Source organism: Cynocephalus volans, chromosome 11 (assembly GCF_027409185.1).
Source record: "Cynocephalus volans isolate mCynVol1 chromosome 11, mCynVol1.pri, whole genome shotgun sequence".
Lineage (NCBI taxonomy): Eukaryota > Metazoa > Chordata > Mammalia > Dermoptera > Cynocephalidae > Cynocephalus > Cynocephalus volans.
Genome location: NC_084470.1, coordinates 96,277,750 through 96,290,753, shown reverse-complemented (window position 1 = coordinate 96,290,753; position 13,004 = coordinate 96,277,750). Strand labels below are relative to the sequence as shown.

The following is a 13,004-nucleotide window of genomic DNA, read 5'->3' as shown; positions in this document are numbered from 1 at the left end:
TTTCCTAAGCCTTACGGCCACCTAAAATTACTTCATTTTTTCAAATGTTTACTTCCTATCTTCCCCCCACTTGGAATTTAAGCTCGGAAAGGCAGGGGCCTCATCTGTTTTGTTCACCACAGCGCCTGACACCACGGAGGAAATGAAGGACTAGGCTGACCTGGACGTGACCATGGATTTGGCTCGCATTCTGGTGGTCTTCTTTCGAACGGGGCTCACAGGAGCTGACCCAGGCTCCTCCTTCGAAGACTCTTCAACTGAGGACGCTGGCCAGACAGACTGAGGTCGTGGAAGGATTTCTCCCGAGAACAAACTTAGCTTGCGGGCCCGCTCATGATAAGGTATGGACTTCACCTTCAATCGACCAAAATCCGCCTCTTCCCTGATGGTGGGATATTCTATGGTGAACAGACCTGTTAACAGGTGACAGCACAGTCACTTTCCCTTCACAGCTGGGCCTCTCTGGCCTGCTGCTTGGCTCTGCACGCCGGAGCCCACCTGAGCCCACTGTCTCCACATCTTCGCTCACTGACTCTCCCCTGTCATCCAGCACGGTGCCACGCCCAGCACGTGAGTCATCAGTAAGTGCTGGCCGAACGTCAGAGTAGATAAATCTCATTTCTGCTCATTCTCTGAGACCCAAGTTCAATCTCACTCTCCCAGGGGCCCATGTGTCCTCCACAGAACCCAGCGCAGAGGCGAAGTAGACACACTCCCGGCCCACACTGTTCCCTTCCTCACGAATGCTGTCCCCTGTGTCTCCAGATTTAAGTCAATTCCATCTCCTGTCTTTGCTGTACTGTATTTGTTTATATTTTTGTCTTGCTTTCCCTACCAGACTGGAAAACTTCTGGGGCCAGGGACCTCTCACTCCTTCATTCATTTACCAAATACTTACTGAATGTGGGTGCTGGGCATATAGAGAAAACCCAAGACAGGGCTCCCTGCCTCTGGAAACTCCTAGGGCTAGGTGCAGGGTGGGGGCAAGTGAGAAGATATTCACAATGCTAGGGAGTCAGATTTATAACTAGAGGAGGTGTGAGATGCTGTGGGAGCCCAGAGGGGGTGTGACCCATTCCAGCAACTGAACTGTGTCTCTAGGGACAAGGAGAAACTCCCCAGAAAGGCCATGAGGGGAGCATGGCCCCTCTGTGCCTAGCGGGGGTAGCGTGAAGGAGAGGCCAATGTCGCCTTGTTCCCAGGCCCAACAGCAGTGAGGAGGAGAGCCCAGATGTGGAAGAGTCCTAAGGCCTCCCACGCCACCTGGGGGAGCTCTGTGGGCCTAACGGGGACAGCCTGGTGAGGCGCATGCTTTTCCTCTTCTGCTGAGGTCTTCTGCAACAAGCGGAGAGGGGTGGGGCAACAAACGGATGAGGGGTGACACAGGAGATGGGGCTGTGGGGGTGGGGACTGAGAGGGACACAGAAAGACAGGGAGCAACCAGGACAGTCAGACAGTCACATGGGGATGCCAAAGACACAGGGGGAGGATTCAGACATTGAAGTGGCCGAGTTCACCATTCTTAGCTGCATGGCCGGGCAAATCCCCTCAGCAACACGAGCCTAGTGACCCCATCTAAGATGGTGAATATCTCCCCAGAGGCTCAGATTCAAGACAGAATGGGCGGTGAAGAGCTGGCCTTTGAGATGGCTTGCAAGCGACCTGGGGTTTGGAAAGCCCTCGGATAAGCCTTTGCCCGCTTTCTGCTCCTCACCTGCTGCCAGCAGAACAGAATTCATAAACTGAGTCACCGTCTTCTGAAACCGCTTCTTGATCTCAGCCAGTGCTCGGCTCATCTTATGTATCTTGTCGTCTGTGTTGCTTGTTCTGCGGGCCTGATGGAGAGGGGTGAACAGGAAGGGCTGTTGTCACCTGTCCCTCCAGGATCCGTCTGACTACTCAGCCCTAACCAGGACTTGCTTGGTTTGGAGGCTGTGCTGTTCCCTCCACCTGGAACACACATCCCTCCCTCTCTGCCCAGTGGATTCCTGCACACTGGCCCAGACCTGACTCAAACATCCCTCCCTTTTCAGGGTTTTCCCTGATTATCCCGGGCAGAACTGCTCCTCGCCTTGCACTCCCGTCGGGCTCTCTGTGCAGCTTGAAGACAGACGTTAGTGCTTTATGAAGTAGTTAACTGTGTTTGAGCCTGTCTCCTGCACTAGATTGTAAGAGCGCAGGGCTTGAGTCTGGGTCTCCTTTGTGTCTGAGTGCCCGTCACGCAGAAGGTGCTGAGTAAATGTTGCTGCATTCACGCATAACTGTATGGACACAGGCCTGTGCAGAGCTTTCACTGCCAGTGTCCCTCTGTAACAGGTGCTGTGGTGCATCCCCCAGAGCTCCCTTCATCCCTCCAGCTGCCAGAGTATTGGCTGCTGACAGCTCCCAGCTGACAAATGGCCCTTGGCCAAGGTTACAGCAATGGAATGGTCACAGTGGGGCAAAAAGACCCAGGCCTCTTGCCTCAAATCAGGGTTATTCTCAAGTGCCATTCTGGCTTCAGGGTTCCCTGTGGGATCGCTGAAGCCTTTCCTGGGGCTATCCTGAGGTTCAACCTCTCTCTGCCCCATGTCGCCTTCCCTTGGACCCTCAGAGGGGCTGTTCCCGAGAGTAGCCCCAGTAAACCCCTGCACACTCGTCTCCCTTCCAGAGACGGTTTCCCAGGGGACCCAGCCTATGACCTGCTCTGAACAGCTGGGGTCTCAGTGGCACTGCAAAACCAGGCTCAGATTGCAGAGTCGGCCGTAGCCAGGTCTGACTTTCTCTCCAGGAAGCCTTCCTCGATTTCCTCGCCAGCAGCAATCGCCTTCTCTGCTGAGCTTCCATATCTGCCCATTCCTGTCCTTTTTGCCCTGGGGTCGTGGTCATTTTTACTTCCTTTATCCCTAAACTCAGTCAGCTCCTTGAGGGCAGGATCTATGCTTTCTATAGTTCCACTTAACACAGAGGAGACGTGAAAAAAAATTGCTTCTGTGGAATTTGAGCCTCAGGTGGACAGAGTGAGGTGGGCAGAGGATAGACTTTCTGGAGAACCAGGAAGTCAGCCCACATGTCCTTCTTTACCGTGCAGGCAGGAGTTCTGTGAAGCAAGCCCCCAGTTGCAGACAAGCCTCAACCATCCTTCCAACTGCGGGCCCCAGCCACCGCTTCTGGGCTAATTTTATTTATTTATTTGTAATTTATACCCAGTCTGCTTCCAAAAAGAATTTGACGTGGCATCCAGGGCTAATAAAGCATTTAAATTGAGGCCTTGCCTCGCTTCCAAAGTGCTGCCTTGATAGAAATATCTAGTGATGGGCCAGTCCTCAGGGCCGTAAAAGCTGGGACTGTCATCCTGCCTGTCACTCTGATGGGTGACTCTTTCTTGGGTGATGGGTGTCTGGGGAAGCCATTTAATAAGCTTCCCAGGGACAGAGACTTTGAGGGAGGAGGCTACCCATCCCCCACCGCCCACCGCCCACCGCAGCTTTCCCAGGGGGCCATGGATTTTGCTGATGAGAGATAACCAGCCCCAAACAAGCACACACAGATGGAGCTAAACGGCTTGTAAAAGTCCCAGGATGGGAGCGTGTTAAAGTTGGGTGGGTGCTTACACATCACTCCATAGATGGGGAAACTGAGGCCCAGACAGGAAAGGGACTGGCCCAAGGCTCAATGTCCTCTTCCTAGCCCAGGCTCTTTGCTGGCCCCAGCACCCAGCACATTTTCTCTGAGGCTCCTTGCAACTCTCAAAGTCCAAGAATCTAATTTGGGCAAATTGTCTGAGTGGCAGGATTTCATGTAAAAACATCCCAAGATGCTTAACCAGGCAGTTAAGGTCAACATTTGGAAACCCCATTACCCAAAGAAATCATGGCATTTCCTCAGTTTCTCTGTGTATCTAGTTATAAAGCTGCAGTATATAGTACACACTTTGCATTCTCCAACAGAAGAGACCTCAACGCTTTTTTGGCAAGTCAGTCTTCTCAGGCAACATCAGCTTCTGTCATTTATAGCACAGCACTGTTTTCAGAAGCTGTTTTAACGTATCGGTCTGTTTATCTTAAAGGTCCCCAACACAGTTATGCTCTTTGAATTACTGTGTCATTTTAAATAACTTCTCAGCCTTCTACTGTACTGTCAAGCTGTGCCTGTGGAAGCTTCCCTGAATGGAGACTCTGCCCTCCACACCAGCATGGTCCAGTAGAAATACTATGCGAGCTTTGTATGTGGTTTTAAATGGTCTAGTTGCCACCATTTTTTAAAAGGTAAAATTAACTCTAATAATATACTTACTTAACTCAATACATTAGAAAATATGATCATTTCAACACATAATCAAAATAAGCAATGAGAAGTTTTACATTCTCTTTTCACACTAAATCTTTGAAGTGCAGTGTGCACTTAGAACCCACCTTAATTTGGATTTGTCACATTTGAAGGGCTCCATAGCCATGTGTGACTTATGGCTACCATATTGGACAGCACAGCTCTGAATGTCTAATTTTGGTTCGCTAATGTTGCGTTAAAGAAAGAAAAAATAAGATTTGAACTACTGAGGGGCTTTCCTAAAGGGCATTTTTCATACATGAACTTGGAGTGACTTCTCTCAGCTGTTCATGGGAATCTTTAATTACTTATATCCTGGTTCTCAGCTGGGTTCCAAACTTCAGAGATAACCAGACAAGAGGTTGCCAGAAAAATGAAGCATTACTTCACAAAAGTAAACTTACATTTTTTTTTTTTACAGTCTAGAAGGGTTTTCAAGAAACAGATGTGTGAACTCATACATAGTGTATACTCAATCACTTAACAGTGACTGGTAGGATATGGAACCAAATTGACAAAATGGATGCATCAATAAAAAAGATCATTCATCTCAGCTCAGACTCAAACTCCTGTGGTTATTTTGCCCTGTGAAGTAACCAGTGCAGGCTGAATTCACAGGCATTTGAGTTTCCTGGGTGTTCACATGAGACCTCTCAACAAAGACTTTCCTTTACCCCAGCAGCTCCCACGTGCCCCTCTGTCTGGCACACCACACTAATCCAGCTGTATTACAGCTGGTGTTCAGGCTCTCGCTCCTTTTATTAGACAAACTATTTCAGGGACTAGAAGGAGTGAGGCTTCATTTCTACATCCCAGAGCCAACTTGGCACACTGCAGGTGCTGATAAACATTTATCAAATTAGCTAATAAATTAATGAAAGTGAAATACTGCTGAGATGAAAGTGTAGTGGAAAAAAACAGGTACAGTGCTTTCCTCCAGGAGAAACACAGGTATTCCCTGTGTCTTCTTCATATCACGTGGATCCCTAACAAATGCCTACCCTGTGTCTCTGTGTAAGTGAGGACACTGGGCTGGATGTACCTTATTGGCTCTGCCAGCCCTGAGAGCCCATGAGCTTGCGGCAGGCAGTGGCTTAAGAGCCTCTTGCCTTGCCCAAGATAACCATATAATTGATCATCCAAACAGGGACACTTTTGAGAGGGAGAGGAATTTGTAATTCCTCCAGGTGGACAGTGGCAAATCAGGAGTGGCCCTGGGCAAACTGAGATGTGTGGTCTGCTCCTGCTCCTAGGAGCCTTCCCTTAGTGAGCCAATCCCATCAAAGTGCCCTGTGAGGAATGCAAGCGGTCTACTCCATCCACCTGAGCCCTTGGTTATCCCAGTCTCGTGCTCTATGTCCAGTGTTCTGTTTTGGCCTGGGATTAGGGTCTGTGTCCTCTTCATCCTCTCCATTTCTTGCCATGATGTTGACTTGAGACCAGGCATTCAGTAGGATCCAGAAGACCCAGTGAACGGAAGACATGGACTCCCAGTCTCCATTGTATTCTCATCTACCCAACACATATTTGGTAAATCTTAATTTGAAGCAATCCTTGTGATAGGCTCTAGGGTAAGAGACATGGTAGAAATCACAGGGAATGTCCCATTTGGTGGAGAAGATTGACTTGTAGAGAAAGGAGTCCTAGAATTGAGGCTTTCAGGGCTGGGACGGGAAGGGGCTGGTGAAGAATACGTCAACGGCATCGGTAGTTATTTTGTCCAGCATCATTTCCCCTCCTTCTGGTAACAGCACCCTGATTTTCCTTTAGGGAAACACTTCTGCTTCACCCTTTGCCCAGGTGGTTCCCTTGGGGCTGATCTCACCACTTGGCCCCCAGAATGGATGTGAGACCCAAGCCTGGTCACTGGGAGCCACACGCACTCCCAGCCACAGGGAAGACTCAGGCTCAGGCATCCAGTGGAGCCAGTGAGTGCTGGCGTTGGCATCCCTACTGGAGTGCTTAGGAAAACAAGCCCTCCTTCTCCTGGACACACCAAAGCTGGTAGAATACTAACCCAAAGATGCTCATACTATCTCATCACCAATAGGAGAGAAACTCCCCAAGAGTGAAGCTGGCAAAGGGGAAAGCAGAGCCAAGAGATGGGAAGATCTGGTGGGGACATTTGAGGGCCTGGATCCAACCATGCCTGAAGCTGCATATTCACAGGCTTTTCGGTTTACTAAGCCAATATATTCTCTTTCCATGCTTAAGACAGTCCACATGGGATTCTATCTCTTACAACAGAAAGACTCCTAACTGATACGGGATGTTTCACAGAGAAGGCGGTGCTAAGGTCAGGCAGTGAATGACGACAGAGAAAGGGGCAGGGCTTGCATGGAGGGTGTTGGTGAGTAGGAGCTCAGGCCCCAGATGTGGAGTGGCAGCCCACACTGCGATGCCTGGGATCAGGGCTGAGGGCTCGGTCTGCTTTGCCTTACCCGTCTGTCATGAGCCATCCCGTGGGGACAGTTGTTGGCAGATACAGTGAGTGTGACTGTCTCATTCATGGAGGAGAAGGTGACCATGATGGAGTCCTGCCCCAGCACCGTTAGCTTCATTTGGTCATTGACCTGCAGAGGAAGAAACCAGTCCTCACAGGACCCCTGCTTCCACTGTCCCATCCTCCCCTCCTCACCCACCACGAAGCACAAAGCCCCTCTTGGTGTGGGGCTGAAGATTTATAAGATCTTTCTGTTCTTATGTTGGAATTTAGCTTTCATGGAGAAGATGGAAAACTTCCAGCCTCCATTTGGGGGATTAACTGCCTTTTTAGCGCTGCTCCCTCCCTTTCCAACCCAGGCATGGAACTGGCTGTGAAGAGATACTTGTGTCAGGCAGGTGAGTCAGCTTCGGTCCTGGTCAAACTGGATTGGAGATGCAGCTTGGAATACAAGCTCACCCCTTATCCCTGAGTCACAAAGATGTAGCCATTCAGGCACCAGGTCCCACTATGAGTCTTGTCCGACAGCGGGTGGGAAGGTGACCACACGGCAGGGAGCACCAGAAAGTACCCCCTCCGCAGAGAACCCAGGAGGGGCTGAGCCCCACATACTCAGTTCTTTCCCATAAAGTCACCCAACATGTCATTACTTTTTCCCTATGAAGAAGCCAAAGATGGGTGGAAGAGAGGCAGAAGTTACTCTTTTTCATCACTTCCAAAAGGATGTGATTTCCTCTTTAGCAGTCCTAGACAGGAACCCTGAGAGGGTAAACTGCCCTGAAACAAACTCACTTCTTACTGAGAACTCTGTGGTCTAGAGGTGAGTCCCAATCTGCCTCCTGTTAGCATGCCATTGAGCCCCTCCGAATCTCAAATTCTTTAATATGAACTACTTGAAAGGCTATTGTTAGGTTCAAATGAGATAAAAATGGTGGAAGTGGCTTTGAAAGCCATATATATATGCCCATTCCCAGCATGAGCCAGCACTGTCAGGATGTGGAACAGCCACTCACGTGTAAGGCCCTTGGATGGTCTGCACACACAGAGCAGTATTTACACACAGTGGCCCTACACAAGGGCCTTACAGTGTGCAGCCCTACACTGCTGTGCTCTCCCATCTTTATGACACCGACCTGAAATATCCCCTTACCTACAAACACCCCCAGGACACCTCTGAACCAAGGAAACTCTTTTGCTCCTTCCATTTCCTTCTATTCCAGTTGTTGGCCCAGGGGTCTATATTCAATTTCCTCACTGTTGAGTCTCTTCCTCATACTCTGTAGTCTGGACACTAGTTCCCCTCCAGCACGCTGAAAATATCAAACCATGACTTGCCAAATCTTTTGACATCTTCAAATTTGTTGCTCACTCTCACATACAAGAACTACCCTCTGCTCTTCCACCCTCTTTCTAGAGAGATGTGGTGTAGGGCCCTAGTTGAGAGCTCAAGCTCTGCAGTTGGAAAGGGCTCAACTGCCAGCATTGCCACTTACCAGCTGGGCAATGTTAGGCAAATTGGTTAGCTTCTCTGAGCCTGGGGACAATAAGAGAATCTTTCTTCTAGGGCACTAAGCAGATTTCGTGTGACAAAACACGCATATGGCTTAGCAGGGTACAATTGTTATTTATTTTCCCTGCTCCCTGGGTGGTTTCTCTTCCTCTCCCCCAATACCACAAATATGGGTGGCCTTTAAACTCAGGCACAGCTCATCTTGAGAGTTCATTAGCCAGCCTGTTATATCTTATCCGTCATCCCCCATCTCTCACCCTAGGTCAGGATACATGCCACAGGAGCCCAGAGATGTATGATCACTGAGCCAAATCAGCACGTCTAAAACCGTAGTGCTCATTGATCTTCTCTGTTTCCACCCAGAAACACGCTCCATTATGGAGACATCTAAAAGTCCCTCCTCCTCTCATCTATCCCTGATAGCCTATGCCTGAATGCCATTGAGTCCTTCTATTGAAATGGCCCCCTTTAAAAAATATTGCTACCATTTTTAATCATGTCAGGTCTGGCTAATAACACCCAAACTACCCTCTCTACTAGCCCATCCACTGGTCTCTCCCTCTCTAGTTAACCTTCCACAGAAATGCTGGACTGAGCATTCCAGCTCTCAGCTTAAAAAGTAATCAGTCACTATTTATCGGCAGGCCACCAAAAACAAACAAAACAAAACCAACCAGCCAGTTCTACTTCCAGTATAGCTGAGTCAACTCCTAACAGGCTGACCCTCCCACAGATAACCATAAACTTGAAAAATACAAAAAACCCAACTATCCAAAGGTTCTGAAGAGCAAACAAATGCAGGAAGATTTTGAAGAGTAGCCAAAACTTAAAGAAAAGACCAGCACAGGATGAATTCCATTATATAGCTTTTGCCTGAAGGCAGGCCACAGTTATGCAAAACTCCACCTGTCTGGCCTGGAGAACCCAGAGGACAGACCTTGGGCAAATCACAGTTATAGGAAAGTGTGAAGAAAATCCTGGAAGGGAAAGAGCCAGAGAAGGAGAGCCCATAATTTTGTGTATAAACTGTTCACATCTCTGGCCAATCCCTGAACCATGCATGAGCAGGGCTGACTCAAGACAGCTTACAGCTAGGAAACAAACTGAATTGAGATTTGCACTGCTGCCCACTGCAGGTGAGACAAAGTTTGTGGTTTGAGTCTAACCAAGTTCATTGCCTGTGAAAACAAGAATATCAACACTCTTCAGAGAAATACATCAGAATTCAGAGACTCCACAACATCACATTCACGACGTCTAACTACAATACAAAATAACATGGCACATGAAGAACCAGTGAAGGGTGAGCCATTCTCAAGGCGACAGATAATCCACAGAGGCCAATCCTGTCTGATATGACCCAGACATTAAAATTTTTAGACAAGGGCTTTAAAGCAGCTAATTTAACTATATTCAGTGAGGTAAAGGAAAATACACTTGTAATAAATTATAAAATAGGGAATCTCAGTGGAGAATAGAAAATACAAAAATAACTAAATGGAAATTATAGAACTAAAAATATATATGATATCTAAAAATTTTAAGTTTCACAGAATTAGCATAATGGCAGCATAAAGATGACAGAATAAAGTCAGTGAACTTGGAAATATACCAAGAGAAATTATCCAGTCTGAAAAGTAAAGAGAAAAAAATTTGAACAACAAAAATAGCAGTGCTTCAGGAACATTTGGAACAATATCAAAAAATCTAAAATACATATAATTGGAGTCTCAGAAGAAAAGGAGAGAGATTTGAGCACAGTTTTTTTCTAAAGAAGATTTAGAAAATTTCCCGAATTTGTTGAACTGAATTTACAAACTCAAGAAACTCAGTAAGCCTCAAACAGAATAAATATGAAGAGGACCACACACGTAAACACATCCTGGTTACACTTAGAAAACCAAAGAAAAGAGAAAATCTTGAGAGCAGCAAGAGAAAATAAACTACTGTAATTTGAGTAACTACAGCCTTCCCATCAAACTATAGAGAACAGACAGAATGGCGAAACATCTTTAAAAGGCTGAAAGAAAAAAACAAGTCAACCCAGAATTCCTTTAAAAATGAGATTTTTTACATGAAGTAAAACAGGATTTGTTGTCAGCAGATCTGCACTTCAAGAAATGTCTAAAGAAGTTCTTTGAGTTGAAGAGAAATAATAACAGAGGAAAAGTGGGATTTTCAGGGAGGAATAAAGAACATTTGAAATAGTAAATATTTGGGTAAAAACAAACTGGTCCCTGTAGCCTCCAAGCCAGCATGCAAACTCTTCAGCCTGACATCCAGTACCTCTCACCCCCACCCCACATCATATATACATTTAACCCCACCTTTCTTTCACAAGGAGCACCTATGAACTCCTAAAGACACCCCACTTAGTCTCAACTTCAAGCCTTTAGCGATGCTGCTGGCTCTATCCACAATGCTTGTTCTGCTTCCTCTCTATCTACATGAATCAAACACACCCAAACCACATTACCACTCAAGGGCCAATTTGTCTTCCAGGCCACTCCTGACTGCACAATCCTCTGTTGTGTATTTCTCTATGCAGCTCTGGGGAAAATAACAACGAACTAAAATACACTGCTGAGACACTTTAGTGATGCCAAAGCACCCTCCCTTCCATGATTTCCCTTAGTTTTCACAAGAGCATCATGAGAAGCAGGGCAGGTTTGGTGGCCCAATTTGTATGCATGAGACAACTGAGACTCATAAAGCTGAGTGGTTTTCACAAAGCGACACAGCCAGAGCCTGGCGAAACTTGAGCTTGTACCTGGCTCCTCAGACTCTCATCCCAGTTCTCTGTCCACATGGCCTCATTAACACATAACACATGGTGCCTGCCTTCAACTTATTTGTAATCTTAGATTCTAAACTTTTCATACAGCTTTGAAAAGTTAAATGTTAAGACAACACCACAATACGCCCCTAGGTTAGGGATCTCAGACCTGGCCAAGCATCAGAAATACTTGTGAAAACTGCAGAAATCCAAAACTCATGATGGACCAACTGCATGGCTGTGCCTGGGATCTGTATTTTTTTTAAAAAAAGTCCCAGAGGTGAGTCTGATATGCAGCCAGAGCTGAGAACTTCTTCAATACATGACTAATTGCCAATGACTAATTCAAACCACAGACACCGTGAAAAGAGAGAAACAAGTGTTGCCTGAGGTGCCACAAGGAGGAGAAATCTGAGCGAGGCAAAGGAGGAAGCCAAATTTGGACTGACAGAGAGGAGGGGCACATTTAAGGGCAAGGAGGTAAGAAAGGTGAGACATGTTCAAGGGACTGAATGTTTCTGAGTAGAGGCATGACCTAAAGAAACCAGGGTATAAGGAGGAGAATCCAGTGGCCAATGCAGAGGATGAACTGAAAGGGCAAGGGACAGGAGACAGGTAGGGTGCTTGTGCCCCACCATGTGCTGAAAGAGGGCTTCTGTCTGCAACCCTTACCTTGGGGCTCTAAATCTCAGGCCACCTTGAGTGGATTCTGTGTTCCCTAATCTTTCTCTGAATTCCAATCCCATGAGCTTGCTCCTCTCTCATAGTTTCTACCCTTTATCCTGTTCTCATTACTCCCCTAGACTATTGAGTCCTTTGAGGGGTTTTGTTTATCTTTCTATCCCGATTGGTGATTCTCAACTAGGCGTGATTTTGCCCCAAGAGGCTACATTTGGTGATGTCTGTAGATATTTTTGGTTGTCACAACTGAGGGAGGTGGTACTACTGGCATTTAGTGGGATGCTGCCAAACATCCTACAGTGCACAGTTATAACAAAGAAGTGCCCATCCCAAAACATCAGTGGTGCCAAAGGTGAGAAACTCTGTCCTAGATAAAGTGACAAGCACACTTAATAGCTTTATTAGTACATTAAATTTATTATTTAATACTAATAATTCAGCATTATTTATTATTTAATACCTCTTGATTAATAACTATCTGAACAACCAAATGAATGAAAAAAGGGTTTGTGTCTGTCTATCAGTCTACCTTGCCTCCCAGATTTTTTGATTTCATAGACAGTAAAGTTATAAAAGCAAAAACTGCGGAAACCAACATAGAGTTCCTAACTTTTATTATTGCCCCATATAGGCATTAAACATAAAGCTATCAAATACTATAACTGTTACTTCATAAAATAAAGACCATTTTAACAATAAACGTTAATATTTAATAAAAATTAAATGGACAGGATATTGTCAAGAAAGGCCAGCATAGCAGTCAACAGTTGCTGCAGGCTGGTGAAAAGTTCATTTCAGTCAATTGTGGATCCTCTGAACAAGGAACCTCTGAACAAGACTACAAGCTCCTTGACGGCAGGGCTCCTGTCTAACAGGTAGCCCCCTGGCTTGTAATACTGGGCAGCCTGTGGAAGGATGCCAAGGACCTACCTGTGGCAGGAGAGCTCACTACTACCCCAGCTGTGCTGCCCACCTTTACCTTATATTCCAGGGAGAGCAAAGTCTCTGTCTTAGAAGTCCAGCTCCACTTGTGGACTATGTAGCCCTTGTGGTCATTGGTGGTCCCACCTTCCTCATCCAAGATCAAGACATATGGGCAGCTAGGAGAGACAAAGGGGTGATGAGCTGCCACAGGCCCTGAAGGAAGCCCTCAGCACTACAGGATACAGGCAGGCAGGCTGTGAGACTCTGTCCCAGGCTGGAAGAACGGTGGAATCCTGCAGGGAGCCTCACTTTTACCACCTACTATAGTCTGAGTCCCCTTAACACCTGTTGATATTACTGAG

At 46.8% G+C, this 13,004-nt stretch overlaps 1 protein-coding gene across 1 annotated transcript in view; it reads right to left on the bottom strand.

Moving 5' to 3' along the window:
• The window catches only part of C11H3orf20 (chromosome 11 C3orf20 homolog), an 84,077-nt gene that overhangs the window by 35,351 nt on the left and 35,722 nt on the right, over positions 1-13,004 (bottom strand). The window contains exons 7-10 of the mRNA XM_063115453.1: positions 12,698-12,818; positions 6,750-6,881; positions 1,715-1,835; positions 161-413 (exon numbers count right to left, since the gene is read on the bottom strand). Of these exons, the coding sequence (XP_062971523.1) occupies positions 161-413; positions 1,715-1,835; positions 6,750-6,881; positions 12,698-12,818 (627 nt within the window). The remainder of the gene's footprint in view (positions 1-160; positions 414-1,714; positions 1,836-6,749; positions 6,882-12,697; positions 12,819-13,004) is intronic.